We start from the raw sequence: 19,864 nt of genomic DNA on the forward strand, positions 1-19,864 counted from the left end.
AAACTGGAAGGATTTAAAGATGCAATTATACCTTAATGGGATAATTAATTTACTTGGTGGTAGAACTTTATGCATGCACATTAAATTCATCCATGTTGTGCAAAAAATTACAAAAGATATTAATTATGCATCTGTGGATTGGTGTATTTCTGAAATATATGGTCCAATTGATTTTATATTGAAAATTACGCTATTGTTAAATCTAAACAAGCTCAAAAATTAAACAGGCTTATAATAATAATTTTACTACAGCGAAAGTTTTCTATTTTACATGAACTAATTGTCCTATAATAATTTAGATTGAATACATAGCTTGTATTCTTATAAAATACAGTATCAGACACATATTTATTATACTTTTCTTGAATATACATTGGTGAAAACCAATAGTTGTTAGGGACTTTTTACTCAACATGTATTTTAACAATTTCAGAGTCCAATCGCTGTAATAGCTGAAAAAATACATAATGGAGATGTAATATTTTTTTTAATCACATAACTTAATAAAAAACTCTATTACGAGTTTTATCCTTACTGCTATACCGATAAGAATAAAATAAAATGTTCAATTTAACTTAAGCAAAAAAGATCCCACACTTCACAATACAAGCTGGCAACACTCTAGTGGTCAGAACACTTAGTCTGTCAGTTTTCTTTAATCTATAACATAAACAGATCGTTGGATTGTGCGCTGTGCGGCTGTCTTATTTTGTAATAATATTGAATGTCGCTATTTCACTTTACAGATATATTGTAATTGACATTACAATTGTTTGTAAACGATATCTATAATCAATATTTATATGATTATATGTACTTATTACAAATAAATTGTACGAATGTGTAATCATACAAAGAACTTAAAATTTAAAAATAAATGAGTTGATTTCTTAAATTGACGATTCAATTAAACGCCCGAATAGATTGAAACGCGTCTTTCGGGATAAGTACAAAAGAGTTAAAATATCGTTATTTGAAGAAAAAAGGTTTGAAGCTAGTGCGGCATACATAATAAACCAAACTTAAATATGTGGGACAAAATTGTTTACATTTTCATCATAACAGTGGCTACGTATATTTTGAAACAGCTTTTTTCCGAAACTCCTAATAATGTCAAGTTTCAGTCCAAATTTCTCGTGTTTTACATTTGGACATCTATTATAGCTTTGTTACTGTTGCCATTTTTCGTATTCAACCCAAAAAATGTTAAGAATTCATTGTAAGTATAGTCGTTAAAATAATTATTGATAATATAAACAAAATTATTTTTTAATAAATTAATAGAAAAAATATAAAAATTCTTTATATTATTTTGCAGGTTTGGGGTTCAAATAATTAAACATGTGACAAAACTTATAGAAGTTAAATGGCATTTAAGGAATGGTAAAGTCCTCGTTGAAGATAGAGGAGCTGTGATCGTATCAAACCATCAATCTTCTCTCGATATTTTGGGTATGTTATTCCACTAATTATAAAAAAAAATATATATGTGTTTATAATATAACTGATTGAAATTAAAGAATTATATTTATTTAATCAATATTAGTTTTCATTAAATTTATCTAATTAGTGATAAGATTATACTTCTAATTATTATTTAAATAAAAAATGAAGACAAATGAAGGTTTAGATAAACTCATTGCTTTTGAAATAAGAACAATTGAATTATGTGTTTCTAATAATGAGATAATATCACATATTGTAACCAACCAGCAACAATAAAAATTATTCATACATTATTAAATATTTTATTAAATGTAATTAAAACATCACTAAAATAATCCTTGTATTATGTAATGGATAACATGTACGAAAAAGAAAGCAATATATTTAATAAAATGTCAAGTAATGTGATGTAAAAGAATTATTTAATTCTTTTGATTGAGTCACGGCCCGATTCAACATAATTTTTAGTCAACTTGAACTAAGACAGTTTAATTAATTAATAGTACATCTTTATTTTATTATGTTAATCAAATTCATATTTGAAACAATAATTATTATTTCAGGCTTGTTCAACATATGGCATGTTGCGGTTAAAATTGCAGCGGTTGCAAGAAAGGAGTTATTTTATGTTATGCCGTTCGGTTTATCTGCATATCTAGCAGGTGTCGTTTTTATCGATAGAAATAATTCGAAAGATGCTTACAGGACTCTAAAGGCCACCTCAGAAGTTATGATCAAAAATAAGGTATGAACTGTTATATATAACTTACTTATTGTCAAATTCCATAAAATACAATCATTCAAAACTATATTCGCCTAATAGAGGTTTGTTATTACTATACACAAACATACATGCATATTATACACATATATTAATAAAATACCAAAATCTGAAATAAAATAGGGGTGGGACCTACATATGACCCAGTGCAATGGCAGTCACAGAAAATTCTCTTCATTATCCACATAATAAAATTGATACAATTTCCACTAAGTCCTAAGGTGATAATATACAGTCAATGTTTACTGTTAAAAGAAAAATCAACATCAACAAGCAGTTATGGTCTCATTTTGAAGAGCTCTAGCCATAGATGTGCAGGAAAATAAAGAGGATTCTTGATTTCAATTTATTGAATTGTTATGATTTAACAAAGATTTTATTTTTGAGAGCGCAAAAATAGTTACAGGCCAGGCCTGGTAGAGAGTGGCGCTATGGCTGTATAAAAAAAAACAAATGTAAATCGTGCAAATAGACGTCTTCAGTTTACAAAGAAATTAAATAAAAAAAACCTGAGAAGTCTTGTGTGCGACCCACTAACATATTTTTTTTTGTTACATTACCATAACCATACATAACATGTATTAGACCTATTATGCCACTTGCCCACTCACCCTTAAACTAGAAATACACCAATATAAAGTAATAATTATTTTCACTCCAGTGGACTTATACTGACCATACCAAATCACTGGAAATAATGGCTTAAGAAGTTAAGAATCGATGTCGGTTATTTGAAAAAAAATAATATAACTGAGCAACGTAAACGATTTTATTTAATTTACAATACAAGTATATATTTGTTTACAGACAAAACTCTGGCTATTTCCTGAAGGAACCAGGAACAAAGATTTCACAAAACTACTGCCCTTCAAGAAAGGCGCCTTTAACATCGCCGTGGCCGCTCAAGTACCCATCATCCCAGTTGTGATCTCACCGTACTATTTTATTAATAGTAAAAAATATATATTTAACAAAGGTATGTTTTTGAAATGTATTTTTACAATTTTTTGATACTTAAAGAGTATCAAATTAATTATAACTCGAAAAAAATTGCCTCGTTTCCACGTTGTTTAATATATATATATGTTTTTATATTACAGTATAAATGCGTATAAAACGTCGTATATTATATTTGTATAATGTTTTGACAAATTAATATTATAAAGAGGTACTTGAAATGCAACATAAATGTTGTGATCGCTTATAGTGGCAGCAGTAGAAAAGGCGATGCAGTATATAATTATAATGTATTTTATTTTTGTATAAAATTGTCACCTTATGGGTCTAGGGGCTAGCTTAAAACATTGCAGATTCATTCTCGGGGTCGGACCAATTACGAGAACCAATTAAATTGTGTTATTCCGGAGTTTAGATGTTGGTTTACACTCTATGCCTCGGAAAACAATATGCCCTTGGTCTTGCGTTTGAAATATTTCCACTGGATTATGAGGGCGAATAAATGAAGACTTGTGTTTTCGTACACAATTGGAACGAATGAACTATCGAAGGCCAATCAGCCAGAAGGAAATCATCATCATAATTTTATGAGATGTAGCTTGAGTACATGTCGTAACGGATAGTTTTATCAATTCTACTTATTTGGATATTGCTTTTGAAATACATAATCCTATATATTGTTTGATAATTTTATCGGGACAATAATTGTGTTCTTCCGACCTAATATGAACCAGGACATTGATTTAATACATACAATAAAATTAAACAGAATTCAAAATTGCTTATAAGAACTTAATAAAGATATTTTTTTTCTTTGTCCACCTCGACCGAAAACCTTCGAGGAGTCTTTAACCTGTATTATAATTAAATAATTTCAGTTATCATCTTAATTTAATTTTTGCAATTGTCTTTCCACACTATGAACTTTAAACAACAATTACAACAATGCATTATTCTTTATAAAGTCATAATAAGAACGTATGATTATTTGAGAACGTATATTATTTTTGTTCTTTAATATAATTACGTTATATTCACGGTACAACAATCACCGATTCACGGATCAACCAACCGAAAAGGACATCAGAATAATATAAATGTAATATAATTTTTAATTTTTAGTTATTTTTTTTTAAATATAATACAAACTTAGAAACCAATGCAAATTAAAGCGTATCTGTAACTAAGCTAATTTAGTTTATTTGAGTTTTGAACATATCCTGAAAGTGGGAGGGACCACTATTATATTTCGCTTCCAGTTCGAAGTTATATTTCTCCTTCAGTCCGAGAGTGTAGACAGACCTACACTCTGATCAGATTCGTTACCACTATTTAATTCTCATGCTAGTGTGTGCGTTATTGTTACTTAGTCATACATAGTTAGGAAGAGAGCTGAATTTATATTTATATAGTAAATATATAATAGGAAGTCTAAAATTGCAAAATAAATCACGTAATAGTAGAACAATCTCTTAGCCTTACCTCACATATTAATAAATTGTGAATTTATTTTACTACAGCCTATTCCAGTGGAAGTAGGAAAAAAGATAAACAAACCATAGATTTAAGTATTTCATGCGATTTGCTAATAACTCAGCTATATTGTGCACTACTAACAATTTATGATTAATATATCTTTATTTATAATACAACACCATTGCATTTAACTAGTTATTTCCACTTTAATTTTACTTTCAAAATTCCGATAACAGTTTCGTCAAAGTTCAAAACGCCATTTTTTCGCAAATCCATAGTGAATATCATAGATTAATCAAGCTCTCCAATGAACCAATGATATCGCGTTAATTTGCTGTCAAATGTTGTTTATTAGGATTTTTTCCTGTTATGGTTGGAATAGAGTACACATACTCATCTTCAATATTTATAATAAGTTTGTTCATTTCTTTCTTATATTCTAATGTACAAGGATGAGAAACTCCAAGAATGTTATAAAAAAACTGTAGTAGAATTCCTCGCTGTTCCATACATAAGAGCAGTTCCATATGCAAGAAATTTATATAAACAAATAAAAACCAATAGAAGCGAACCATAATAAAATGAAAGTAATAAAATAATATCCATATTCTTTTACTAAAATACATTGTAAGCTATATTTGTATGTGATTTATATAAGTCTGTGTGATATATGTTTTAATGCTTATTAATGAGCCTCAATAACTAATCATATTTATTAACAATTTTAACTTCAATTAACAAAATACTACAAAAATCTTACTTTTTTGTTTAGTAAATGGATGTTGAGATTAAATATTTATTTAATAATTTGTGTTTTGCGTATATACAAGTATTTAATGGAAATTCATTGTTTTTACTTATAATTAATTATATATTTGTTTAATAGCTAAATATGTATTATGAGTTTTAGTAATGTAATTGAAGTAAAAACAGTAGCATTGTTTTCAATTACAGGTCACGCAATAATACAGTGTCTAGAGCCGGTGCCGACAGAAGGTTTGACAATGGAAGACGTGCCCGAACTTAAGGATCGCGTTCAAGAGATCATGGAGCGCGCTTACAAGGAATTGTCGAAGGAAGTCTTGAGCGCTTTGCCACCTAACTACCCACTAGCTACTCAGGACTGAATGAGACGGTATTAAGATTCGCTACTTATGTCTAATAATAACCAGTAATAACCAGTCAAAACTAGTTTGAAATAATCCAGTAGTTCATGATTATAAATATCAGAGAAATGCTATTTATATAGATTTCATAGTACACGCGTTTGTTATTTGTAATATTAAAATTTTAATGTAATTTTGAATCAAACATATTATCGGATATATACCGCATTTTTAAGATTGTAAATAAAAACGCAAAATACTAATTTTCTTTATTTATATTGAATAACAATGTAACATAACATTTGTTTTAATCATCAATATAGAAACATTCTCACCGATTCCCATATTATATTTTTGTATTAAAACAAAAAGTATATATTAAAAATGTGATTTATTTTTCAAGGGATAAATGTATTATTTAATGTTTAACAGTAACATAAATAAATTAGGAATTTTAATTATTCAAGGTGTAGCTCATGTGTTAAGGGTTATTTTAATATTTTAGTTATTAGAAGTACTTTGATAGTATTCAATTATATGTTCTATTGGGTAGCTATTATTATTCATCGAAATAACTAGTTTATAAGTTTTAATTTTATGTATATTTTTTAAATTTAAATTTGACTTATTCATACATTCTAACTACAAATATGTAATATGAATGACTCAAAAAAAATTTGTTATGAATAGATTTCTGTTTGATTATAACTTATTTTCCAACTACTAAAAAGGATAATCGTATACCTATATTTTCATAGTTATGAAAAAAAAGCTTCCATTGTATGTACTTATATATTAAATATAATTCGAAATGTAATGTAAAAGAGTATCATTTTGACCACATATGAAGTATAGTTTCATATATTATGCAAATAACTATATAAATTTTAATAAAAAATCATACAGAAGCATTTGGTGTTACAATGTAGAAATACTTTTTAAATTTAAAACAATGTATGTTTTGTAACACTGAACAATAAATCATGAATTTAATGGTCGCTTCAAACGTGTATGTTTTGTATTCCATTCCAGATAATACTTGTGCACATACTTAAAATTCTTTTCGAGAGCCACGTAGATCTCAACTTAATGACATAATGCATTTAAAACGGGAAATTGCAATGTCTGTGGCAATTTGTAGCTGAATAAAACTTATTATTGTGGTTAGTAGAGTCTATAGACTTAAAATATTTTTAAGTTTAGTTTTTACGCAGGTAGACTTAGTTGTTTTTTTTTTAAGAAATGGAATACATCCCAGTTATTTTCCTTCTGCATTTAAAAATTGTTAAAATATTTTTTTCTATTAATACTTATATATCTGAACAGATAGCTATAGGACATGATGTAACTAGCATTTACTTTACCTACTATTGTAACTTGACATTGTACAGTGTTACCATTAAAAAAAAACTAACATTCAAAGTTCAATCGGCTTAAAAATCGTAGCCATACATTTAATCTTTAAATATAAAATAAGTGAAAAGTTGTTTGTGAGTGAAAAAGAAAATCTTTGTATGAATTTAATCTCACGATTTCCATCTAGAGAGTCGAGGTTAAGCAACAAAAGTTTCCAATCGTGAGTTGATTTTAAACAGAACGATTGTTGAATTTAAATTATGTTACATCATTCGTTAATGATTTGACAATGCTTTATCAGTATTTTAAAAGTGAATTAAGGCTGTGTGATTGGAAATCCTAATGAGTAACGAGGACTTATATGCTTTTGTATATATTTTTAAAACATTTTTACCTAAAAACCAATTCCTTTTTTATTGTTATTTTAATTAACATGATACTTATTTTCTATTTATGTATCTATAAAATATTTTTTGATATTAAATAGATGCATTTTATTCTACTATACAACTAAATTAATAAAACATTATTTTTTTACTGTCTAATGTTTTATAAGATATTTGTATGGAGTATATAACTTTTTTTACTTGATTATCTTTTCTATCGTATTATTATTAATCTTTATAGCATTTTTAGACATTTAGAACATAAGTAGAACACCATGTATAGATAAAAATTATTGTCATTGTATATCATTTGAGTGCTAAAAAGAAAAATATTTGTCTGTAATACTCTTTATAATAACTTTTTAAAATTAGAAACATATTTGTATAACTTATCAATATGATATTATCTTTTATAAATTAAACATTTGTAAGGAATTTTAAAAATCTCAAGAATATAATATTTTTAGATGTCCCTACACTTCTACAGTAGTATTTTTCAGATTGTATTCTTAGACTACGCATGCGCAATCTAGTCTGGGCAATATTAGTTATAAATACAGAATATTTTAGTTTCGAAATTATATTTCTTTTACAGCACCATCTGTAGTCAAATCAGATCTAGTCCTAAAAAGTCCGGAGCCTGCCAAAAATGTTCGAAATAATTTTAACTTAATTTTAGTATATTACTCACGGTATCAGTGTTAACTTGAATGTATAGAGGCTGATAACTTTAATTTTATAACCAATTAACTATACTATCGCAATTCTTCTCTCAGTGAACTATATAACTATACTGTTAGTACATAAAAGCAAGTAAATTTTCGGATAATACGCTTTATATTATTGATATAATACGCTTTTAAGGGTTCTGCACGTTATATTATTAGTGTGTTGATCGCTTAGAATATATGTGATCATTTAATTCAAGTAATGTAGAAATGCTTAATCAATTTATATAATAGAATCGGCAAATCTTTTGTACACAATCTATAGAAAATTTGACGTGATTATGAAATAGTGCCATCTCTTTCTCATGACTGAGGTTAAAAAGGATAGCAAATGGAAATTGTGTACATCAGAATCGTCCCCAATGTACATCACATTTCATTGTATCGAAATTTGTATACTGTGTAAAAAAATGTCGTCTATTTTTTCATATATTTTATCTGTATGTGAAATCATAATTAAAAGTTTATATATGAAGACGTTTTTTTATTTAAAAAAAAGAAAGTATTTTTATTTAAAAAAAAAAGATTTTTTTTTTATAATAAATTTATTGTAAATTAATTTTACTACAATCAACAAATAATAAATATATTTCTACCACGAACATTGATATTATCACAGCATCGTATTTATTGTTACATAGCTTCTACCTGAAACAAATATGAAATATTATTAAACTTTCACATGTAATCTGATCACAGAAAATGATAACAAAAAATTGTATTTCTTTTTCGACTTTTTGTTCAGACAATGGACATTCCAAAATGTTTTGCGTTATACTACATTTACTTTTAAAAGTCGGACCATATTCACTTAACACTATCCTCAACAAACTTGGTTAAATTATTGTATTTTACAAGTAAATAATTATTGGTTATATCGAAATTTTGAATTCAAAGTAATGAAAATGATGTATTAAGTTAAAAATGTAATTTTAAATCAGTATTCTAACTTGTTCACACTATTTGTCTTTTCTATGTGATCAGACAAGTCAGTTATATATTGGTAAAAATAACTAAAACAGTAATTTACCGGTAATTTAAGTAAAATCTCGACTTATGTTATATCAGACACTAACTGAGGTTAAAAGCGAATAACATAAACATAATCTATGCAGCACGAATCCAGCTAAATAAAAGTAACTTTATTGTGAACCTTATTTTTAAAAATGTTAATAATACAGCTCTGACTTCCTAACTGGTATGAACCGTGCGTCAGAAGTCAGTAAGCAAACGAACGAGTTTTCATGTTCTATTTTTTTTTAGTTTACAATAGTTTTGTCTATGGCCTGACAATGGTAGAGCATATCTACGGTAGAGTATCGGCGCTACGAACGGGAACGCGCGACGGTACAACGGGCCGACCGGTTATTCTTGCGAAGCGGTTTACAAAATAGACCAAAATAAATATATAAACTTGTTGTCTTGACATTGCTGAATAGTAATAGCTTTGCCATACAAGAAATTATATTTGGAAACAATACGGAAATTGTATCTATTTTTGCTTTGCAGTCTTCAGCACATGTTTATATTATTTACTAGCAACTGGTACCGGCTTCGTGCGGTTGCAATGCTGCTTAAAATCCCTTCGTAAATAAGCCATTATTTTTCGTAAAAAGTAAAGGATAAAACATGGTTATGGTGGGTTATCCCTAAGAGATAGACATATACCATAGCGGACCTTATTGTAGGCTTTTAAGGTGTACAATACCTGTAGTACATTATTTTGATCTATATCGTAGGGTTCAGCCAGCGTTTGCAATGTAAGCGCAAAAAAATTGTTTTTATTTACGAAATTACATTAGAGATCTCAAAAATGATCGGCGTTTCTTTAATATATTATGTATGTATACATATAATTCTGACTATTGAATCACGCTATCTATTAAAAAAACAAAATCTGTTGCGTAGTTTAAAGATCTAAGCATACATAGGGACAAACAGATAGCGGAAAGCGATTTTGTTTTATACTATGTAGTGATGTTGTGTTTGGCTAACTTTTCAAATAGCTGGTCTAGGTTTTATTTTAACAACAAGATATATGGTAGGTAAGCCTTCATTGAAAATTTGGCAAGAAACCGTTTGTAATAATTGCATTTAACAAAAGACAATCAAAAATTTGTGTAGATCTACGATAGACGTAATTTATCACGTTTCGCAGGAAATAAGACCATTACGATTAACAACATTTATGAACGTGTGAATTTATTTTTATAAATGGAATATTAAAATGGATATTAACATTTAAACAAAAAACAACATGCCCTAAGATTGTTCAAAAAGCTTTAATTGATTCTTTAAAAACCAATTACTTATATCGATGTTTTTGTTTTTACCTTCCTATGTAGGTTTTATGATCCTAAATGAGTCTGATACTTATAAGTACGTAACGCACTTACCGTCCATTACTCAACAATAATCTCTTTCATTCTTACGTAAAATGTAAATACATATTCTACCACCTACAGATTACAATATCAGATATGTTAAAATCTCATATAAATGAAGTTCGCTTTTGAGTAAATAAAGGTGCTATAGAATATACGTAATATAAAATAAAACTTATTATTTTTCTATGAGGAATAACTAAGAAAATAGATTGACCACACTTGTTTAAAATATCTATTAAAAAAATAACCTAACAATTAATACAAATAAAAAAATAAAATAATAATAATTTCACGCGAGATAGTACGGAAATAAATTAGTTGAATGTTTTTTTCATACCGTTGATGGAACAGCGCCGTTCAGTAAAGTGGCTAGGCGTTTTATTGGATGGCTAATTAATCCAATATTTTTTTATAATTTTTAATGTACATATATTGTAAATAAGTCAATGTCATTGAACAATAACTCTTACACATCCAATAAATTAACTATTTTAACGACTTAAAAAAGAGGTACGTAGGTTCTATTTAATTATCCGTACGACATTTTCTTCTTGATGAAGAAAATCCAATTTTTTTTTTATAAGGAAATAAATATTACTAAATAAATAGTACTATATTATATAATATTAATTTAAAAAAAATTGCCATACTCGTTAATCTCTCCCGTGGAGCCTCTGCTTTGTCTCCGCCGACGTCGAAGTGAATTCCTCTTGCATTTTGTTTTGCGTGGTTTCAACTAGTCCGTCTATGTCTTCCTTGTTTAAGCCTTCCGTCTCGATCAAAGGCAGGATCGTTATTATTATTTCACCTACAATCAAAACAAATACGTAAGTCAAACGCATGGCATATGTATAATATACAAAATTCTGGAAGGTCAAAGGTATACAATTGCTATACTATGAATTATCTTATCATGAGTGATTTCATAAGTCAGGTGAATTATTTTTAATAAACTTAATAATAAAATATTATCGTCGTAGCATTTATCATGTATTCATTATCTTAATAACTATTCGTGCTGGATTGTTTAGGCAATAATTTCAGTAATTCGAATGATAAATGTATGATATATGTATTACTAGCTGTTACCCGCGAATATGCTCGCGTAGAATATGAATATATTTAAAAATTTACTTAAAATATTACGTTGATGTAAGATCTCTTTATAAACCACATTGGTGTGTGTTTTAGCCCTTAGGGTAGAACAATCAGAATCGCTTAAATACGTATCTAATAATTTTTAATCAGTAGCCCATAAATAAAGTTTCATGCTTTTATCTTCAAAAATAACGGACTTCCAGGCTAATCTATATAAGAAATGTCAACCCCTTTTTTTTTTTTTTTTTTTTTTTCTCGCTGGAAAAACGCGTTACGCGCTTCCCCCACGTGATGGAAGGTGGGGGGGTGTGTGGGACTCCCCGGAGCCCTAGACGCCGAGTGCGCCCAGGTACGCCGGGTTTACCCACTAAAAAACCAGCGGTACCCTCTCCGTCTTTCGGCGGGCGCCACGGGATCGCTTGCGCATGCTACCGTGACGCCCTGACGGTCGGCCCGCCTATGCGGGCCTCCAACACCTAGAGGGGGTTCTCGGGGTACTGAGACCCCCCCTAGTCCCTGCGACGCCTATTGAGGCGGGGGGAGAAGGTGCGCGTAGCGCTTCTTCCTCCTCCCCGGTCGTCTTCGGCGGAGCGGGTCTGCAGCGGCATCCTCTTCCCGCTCCCGCTCCGCGGCTTCCTTCTGCGACATCACGTTTTCGCAGAAGGAGCGCATCTCCGACCAACACGTCTCGCTACCGAGCATTTCGTTGACGATGCTCGGCAGCGAGAGGTCTCCGCCCATAGTCGCCGCAAGGGTGTGCCTCTGGGGCCCCCACGCAGCACACTCACTCAGGGTGTGGAGCGCCGTGTCGACTGGCGCACCACACTCGTGACAGGAGGGTGACACCTCCCGCCGCGCTATCCCGTGCAGGTACTTACCGAAGCATCCGTGCCCGGTAAGTACCTGCGTCATCCTGAAGGTGAGTGTGCCCTTCTTCCTCTCGACCCAGCGACTCAAGTGGGGGCGGATCGCCTCCACTGTCGCCAGGCCCGCCGTGGGTGACCCCAGGTCCTCCTGCCATCGGGCGATCAGGGCTCGCTGGGCTAGAGCCCTGATCCGCCCGACCTCCGCCGACCCTGGACGGTCGCCGCGGTTCCTCGCCTCGACCCGGAACCGGTACACTTCCGCGAGCACCTCCGCCTGGAGCTCCCAGGGCGGATCGCCCGCGAGAAGTGTCGCCGCAGCCCACGACACCGTACGGTACCCTCTGACGCCTCTCACCGCTATGACCCTCTGCGGCTTTCGCAGCAGGGCCCGGTTGTCAGCGGTGAGGGCGTCGACCCAGATCGGGGCACCGTACAGCGCCATCGACCTCACTACGCCGGAGTAGAGACGCCGGCATAGCGATCCCGGCCCCCCCACATTCGGAAGGAGGTGGCCGAGAGCGGCGGCGGCGTTGATGAGCCTCGGGCCGAGATGGACAAAATGCTGCCCGAAGCTCCATCGACCGTCCAGGATGAGGCCCAGATACTTCATCTGGGCCTGCACCTTGATCACCGTCCCCTGGACGGTGATACTCGCCCCTCGTGGGGGTCCTTTCCGTGGACCGTGGAAGAGGAGGGCCTCCGTTTTGGATATGGAGACCCTCAAGCCCAGCATTCCCATACGGTCCACGGTGAGAGCCGTTCCGACCTCGGCGAGGCGAGCCGCCTCCCGAAAGTCCCGCCCAGTCGCCGTGACGAGGGTGTCGTCAGCGTAGCACAACACCCCCATCCCGGGAAGGACGGGAGCTCGCAGGAGCCAGTCGAAACCGACGTTCCACAGAATTGGGCCGAGAACCGACCCCTGTGGAACGCCGCAGCCTACCCGACGCCGGACCAGCCTCCCATCGACCCCCGCCCAGAGGACTTCCCTGTCCTGGAGGTACGCCTCCAGCAGCCTCCTGAGATAGGTCGGCACCCCATGGTATCGGAGTGCCTCCCGTATCGTCTCGAAAGGGAGACTGTTGAAGGCGTTCGCCACGTCGAGCGACACCGCCAGGACGACTTGCCCCCGGGCCACCGCTTCCGTCGTCCGAGTCTTCAGGGCGTCCAGGGCGTCGACCGTCGACCGGCCCGCCCTGAACCCGTACTGAGCCTCTGAGAGACCCGGACCGACCTCCTCGAGGTGCTGAACGAGACGGGCTGCGAGGACCTTCTCGAAGAGTTTGCCCGTCTCGTTCAGCAGCACTATTGGCCTGTATGCCGAAGGGGAATCCATCGGCCGACCTTCCTTCGGCAACAGGACCAATTTTCCCTCTTTCCAAGGCTTCGGAAACTGCCCGCTGCACAGACACTCGTCGAACAGCTCCCGAAGCCTTGCACCCAGGAATTCCAGGGCGTCGCACAGAACACGCCCTGGAACCCCGTCCGGACCCGGCGCCGTGTTCTTGGCCCTCAAGCGGCCGAGGGCCATCTCCATCTCCCGCTCCGTGATCAGTGGTGGAGCCACTGCGTCTTCGATCACGGAGCGGGGGGCCATCTGCGGAGGGACATGCTCGCCTGGATGGGGAAAGAGTTCCCCGACCAGGCGCAGGAGGAGTTCCGGCGGCAGCGTCTCAGTGACGGGGGCGCCTTGGGTGCGGAACTTCCCGCGTACGCCGCGGTACGGGCGCCCCCACGGGTCTCGATTGAGACCCGCCAGAAGCTCCTCCCTGGCCTTTTCCTTGGCCTTGCTTATCGCCAGCTGCAGATCTTTTTTCAGCTGGCGATAAGCGTCCAGCATCTGTCCCTCCAGGTCCGTGTCGAGGCCGTTGCGCCTTCGACAGCGGACGTAGGCCCTCCGCGCCCGGCAGCACGTCGCCCGAAGGTCGGCGATTTCGGGCGACCACCAATAGACGTGCCGGCGCGGAACCCTGCGCCGGGTCCGAGGCATGGCCGCATCGCAGACCTCCTTGAGCGAACTGCGCATGCGGCCCGCCAGCTCCTCTGCGCTGGCGCCCTCCGTCCTCCCCGCGGAACCCCACCGCTGCACGATGGCGGCCTCCTTGACCAGCTCTCGATCGACCTGGCCGAGAGACCACCTCGGCAGCGTAGTCGGCACCCTCTGGGGTTCCGCCGGCCTGCGAGAGGTGGAGATCTCGAATCGGATGTACCGGTGATCCGATAGAGTCTCCACCTCTTCCTCCACTCTCCAATCGACCACTCTGCGTGCTACGACAGGGGTGGCGAACGAAACGTCCACCACGGAACCCCCCTGATGTCGCACGCAGGTGTGAACCTGCCCCCGGTTGAGAAGGGACAGGTCGGAGAGCAGGGCCCACACCTGGACGGCCCTCCCTCGCGGATTCGTGGCGGGGTTGCCCCAGGCACGCGACTTCGCGTTTAAGTCGCCGAGAACCATTATCGGTTTCGGCGACTGCCTGGCCACCGCAGCTCTGACTAAGCCGAGATAAGTCTCGAACTCAGCCAGGCTGCGGTTAGGGGAGAAGTACGTACCGACGACGACGTACTCCCCCCACCCCACCACTACGTAGCCCGAGCCCCTCTCGATGAGTGAGAGGGGAGGGCCCGTTCCGCTCCTCGTGAGGACCGCCACGGTGTCGTCCGAGTCCCCCAGCCAGTGAGGTAGGGGAGGGACGAAATAGGGCTCGCAGGCCACCGCCAGGTCTACCTGCCACTCCGCCATGGACTGCAGCAGTAGGTCCTGCGCTCCGGCGGAGTGGTTGACGTTCGTTTGGAGGAAGCTTATTTGTTCTGGCATCCTTGAGTCGAACTAGCTCCCTCCGTAGCCTGGCGGCTTTCTTCGCGCGGGGCGGTCCTGATTCCTTGGACCGCCTTGCCTTTCGTGTGGGGAGGGTTGCAGTCCCTTCCACCCATCGAGTGCCCTGAGGGCCTCCCAGCCTCTGCACAGACTGCGCAGCGGGCTGTTGCAGAGCACAACGGTGCCAGGTGTCCCGCATTTCCACACCTGTAGCACAACGAGCTCCTGTCTACCTTTGACGGGCAGAGGGCTCTCGTGTGCCCGAGGCCAAAGCACCGGAAGCAGCGAAGAGGTTGCTGCTCCAGTACCCTGACCCTAGCAGAGCTCCATCCCACTAGGAACCTGCCGCTGTTGGCCAGGGTCTTAGCCGCCGCCGTTGGGCACTTTACTGTAGCCATGCCCACTCCCGCAGGGCCTGTGCCGACAGCCCCGACCCGGACAGAGTCAACGGGACAATTACCAACCCTGGCTATGGCTGCAGCCAACTTGGCCTTTGTGACAGAGTCGTCCAGCCCCGTGATCCTCAGCTCGGTCATCCTCACGGGTAGAACGACGTTGGCCACGCCATCCAAGGCGACGCGGAGCTTATCCGCCAGTCGCCCAGCCTGCTCCTGACTCTGCGACTTGGGCAACTCCAGGACCCTAGCACCGGTGGCAGCGCGGCGGATCTTGATGCCCTCCCCTATGCCCAGCTGTGCCAGGTCGACGCTCTGCTCGGCCTTCTCTAGTACCTGAGCGTACGTCACTCCCTTCTCCTCTGCCTCAGGCTGCAGAGAGATGATGACGGCAGCGGTGCGAGGCATGGATATTTTGCCCTTCTTCAATGCTACCGCCGGGGTGGTTGTGGGCTTGCTTGCCACTGGTGGAGAAGGTTTCTTGCCCTTTTTCCCTTTCCGGGAAATGTCAACCCCTATTAAACCCCTTAGAGGTAGAATATCTAGAAACACTTAAATACGTATCTGCTCATTTTTGATCAGTATCCCAAAAATAAAGATTCATGTTTCTATCTTAAAAAATGACGGAATTCTAGATAAACTTTCAACCCTTATTTCACCCCCGTAGGAGTAGAATATGCAGAAACACTTAAATAAGTATCTACTCCTTTTTATCAGTATCCTAAAAATAAAGTTTCATGTTTCTAATTTAAAAAATTACGGACTTCCATACAAACGTTCAATCCCTATTTCACCCCTTTAGGGGTAGAATTTCCAAAATTCGCTCCTTAGTGAGTGTCATGATATGTTAGTTTATAAGTGTACAGCTTAAAATATAAATTTTATACTTCTAGTTCTAAAAATGACAAAACTTCCAACAACTTACAACCTTTCATCCCCCTTTTCAACCCTCTATAGCACTTTTTTCCAAATAAAAAGTAGCCTATGTCCTTTCTCAGGCTCTAAACTATTTGTGTAGCAAATTTCATTTAAATCGGTCCAGTAGTTTTGGCTTGAAAGCGAGACAGACAGACAGACAAGAGTTACTTTCGCATTTATAATATTAATATGGATTTATATTTATTAAAAACAAATTTCTACTTAGAAGGTTTTGCTTAGCGACTATCCTTATCACTATTTTCAAAACACATTTTTATGAAATGATTCGTAGCTGAAAAACTCTGAACTTTATTCAGTAATTCATGGTGCTTTCTATTGAATAAAATCATTGTATGGAAGGAAAATTACGACTGTTTTATTTTCAATTATAAAAACGAATACATAAATGAAAAAAACAATAGACATCATTAGAAAGAGGTAATATACTTATTGCCATAATTATTTATATTTTATTTTCACTCTTCAACATCTTGGACATTTTTTGAAAAATCTTAAAGTATTTGCTCAATTTGTATAAATTTAATATGAAACATGATTTTTTTAAATACAAATATTAAAAGGCAAACAACAGTAAATATTTTACATACATTTCATATGGCTTAAAATATTTCTGAATTTACTTTAGTAGATAAAAGCTATTGAAGAAAGACTTTAATAGAATAAGCATATTTATCGATATAGAGCGATAAGCAATGAATAAGACAAGAATAATGCACAAGTATTTATACGATCCTAGCAACGCCAACGTAAGTGGGATCAATAATAACGCACCGATAACCAACCTTTATCTAAGTACCTATATCAACAAAATTCGGTCAAGAGAATTTTTTCAAACAGCTCGAACTACGATAGAAAAAAAACCAGAAAATGGAAATTAATGAATATATATAGTAATATTATAAATGCGAAAGTCTGTCTGTCTGTTGCGCTTTCACGGCCAAATCACTGAAGCTAATTTAATGAAATTTGGTGTGAAACAAGGTTGGACCCCATTTTATACACCTGACTTCCAATACTATATATTCTCAGCAATCGCAATTTTTGCCGATCCCTCGCAATGTCACCCCATATAAAGGGCAAAAATATCAGTTTTAGCGTTTGCCCATTTTTTAAACGATTGTCAAATAAAGTGAACGGGTCGGTCGGGAGAAGAGTAAACGATTACGAGGATCTAGTTGAATTAACTCAATAACACAATATTATTATAGTTTAATATATATTATATACACAAAACTAGAAACCATTCGCAACTTTGAACAATTTGTATTTATCATTTTGAGGACTCGTGGAGGTCCATATTTTTCGTACCTACTTGAGATTTAAAATGAGTTCAAACATACAATATACTTATTATTAGTTATTTTCTATTCACATGTGCTTACGCGATATAAACACATCTTGAACATGTAAAAGACTATATGAATATATTTATCATAAGATAAATTATATACACACCCGATCCAAATTTATGACGCTTGGAGTCCAAGAAGTGATATTTCGATACTACGATGGGCTGTATTGGCGCCTCGGCATCCAGTGCCACGTGGAACGCTCCTTTTCTAAATGGCAGCAGTTTGTCTCCCGAATGACGCGTGCCTTCAGGAAATAGCAGCAACTTACGCTGTAAAGATACATTATAGTTTTATAATGTTATCAGCCTATAGCCGTTTTCTTTTTGGACGTTTGATTCTTAGTACGCATAAACAAACTGTTAAATAACATATAAATGAGACAAAATCGTGAAAAAACCACCGCTTTTTGGCATTTTAACTTTGACAAAATTATAACAGATCATTATATCTATAATTTCTATCAGAAATTCAGTATTCTAAAATGTATATAAAAAAGTCAGAGACGTTATAATTTATTATTGAAAATATAAATTTCAGTGGTAAATTAAATAAAAAAATAAGGTCAGATGTTTCAAAGGAAATTAAATATATTTTAATTAACACATTAGAAGAAACGGCGATTGTAACACCACTAACTAAAGCTGTATGAGATTAAGAGGGCTGGCCAGTCAGCTAATATTTCTTTATATATTTCTAGGAAAAAAAATCCGGTTATATTAATTTTATCCGCGTCAAGTCAATATATATACACAATAAAGTACCTATAACCAGATGCATACATTTACAACGTTACTGATAGAATCGAAACTAAACAAATATCTGAAGCTATGCATGCGAGACGAGGAACGTACGAAATACACGTGTATTCTATTTGATTTATTTATTTATAAATTAATAACAACGAAATCTACAACACAATCATTGTATCTATTATTCGACACACAAACATACCTTGAATGCATCACTTAGCATGTTATCTCGCGATAAAATATTACTCAAACATATGGTTTGGTCCACTTACCATATTTATGGGAAACGCTGATTAATACCATGTACAATGTACATCTATTGTATAAAGTTTTATTTTATTTTGTTATCACTGGACTTTGGAAAAATATATACTATTATCCGACGCATTAATATTTATCATACTGTAGGTATTGTTATTTATAATAAGTTTAATTAGTGTATATAAAAATTGAATGAAACATTACATCAACTAATATACAATATTAAAATCGTATTTTATATAATTTTGTCAGAATATAATTCATAGCCAAGTTATTACTTAACCATTGTATTGCGTATTCCTGTATTTTAGAGATTAGTTAAGTATTATTTAGATAAGCATGAAGCAATTAATCTCAAACGAGTCAACCTTGCCACTTGTTTACTTTTCTGATTATATCGAAATAATATATTTCATAATATAAGAAGACCCTTAATTACTAACAGTATTTAAAACGGGATATTTACCATGCTTTTTATTTTTATTTGGTGGAGCTCGATATTTCGACATTATCTACGAATGTCTTGTTCACGAGACTCGTGAACAAGACATGGTAAATATCCCGTTTTAAATACTGTTAGTAATAAAAATAACCATGTTAATTTAAAATCTTATATAGACCCTTAATGATTCCAAAATAAACAAAAAAACACAATACTTTTTTATGAATAGGTAGGCGGAAGCAATGCGTCCTCTTAATGGTAAGTCAGTAGACAACGGCGCTGTAAGAATTTGCACTTGCATATTTTTTGATTATTTATTAAAAA

At 36.2% G+C, this 19,864-nt stretch overlaps 3 protein-coding genes across 3 annotated transcripts in view; 2 read left to right on the plus strand and 1 right to left on the minus strand.

Annotated features, from left to right (window-relative positions):
• Positions 1-19,864, plus strand: part of Ctr1a (Copper transporter 1A) — a 315,878-nt gene that overhangs the window by 239,093 nt on the left and 56,921 nt on the right. The window lies entirely within an intron of this gene.
• Positions 633-5,931, plus strand: LOC113392284 (1-acyl-sn-glycerol-3-phosphate acyltransferase alpha-like). Its single transcript, XM_026628634.2, has 5 exons — positions 633-1,219; positions 1,319-1,452; positions 2,010-2,191; positions 3,035-3,203; positions 5,615-5,931. The coding sequence occupies exons 1-5, from the start codon at positions 1,029-1,031 to the stop codon at positions 5,785-5,787; spliced, it is 849 nt and encodes a 282-aa protein (XP_026484419.1). The 5' UTR covers positions 633-1,028; the 3' UTR covers positions 5,788-5,931.
• LOC113392286 (1-acyl-sn-glycerol-3-phosphate acyltransferase alpha-like) overlaps positions 8,754-19,864 on the minus strand; it is a 30,604-nt gene continuing 19,493 nt past the window's right edge. Inside the window, exons 6-8 of the mRNA XM_026628635.2 lie at positions 18,192-18,357; positions 11,274-11,431; positions 8,754-8,884 (exon numbers count right to left, since the gene is read on the minus strand). Of these exons, the coding sequence (XP_026484420.1) occupies positions 11,277-11,431; positions 18,192-18,357 (321 nt within the window). The 3' untranslated portion in view covers positions 8,754-8,884; positions 11,274-11,276. The remainder of the gene's footprint in view (positions 8,885-11,273; positions 11,432-18,191; positions 18,358-19,864) is intronic.

Source organism: Vanessa tameamea, chromosome 5 (assembly GCF_037043105.1).
Source record: "Vanessa tameamea isolate UH-Manoa-2023 chromosome 5, ilVanTame1 primary haplotype, whole genome shotgun sequence".
NCBI lineage: Eukaryota > Metazoa > Arthropoda > Insecta > Lepidoptera > Nymphalidae > Vanessa > Vanessa tameamea.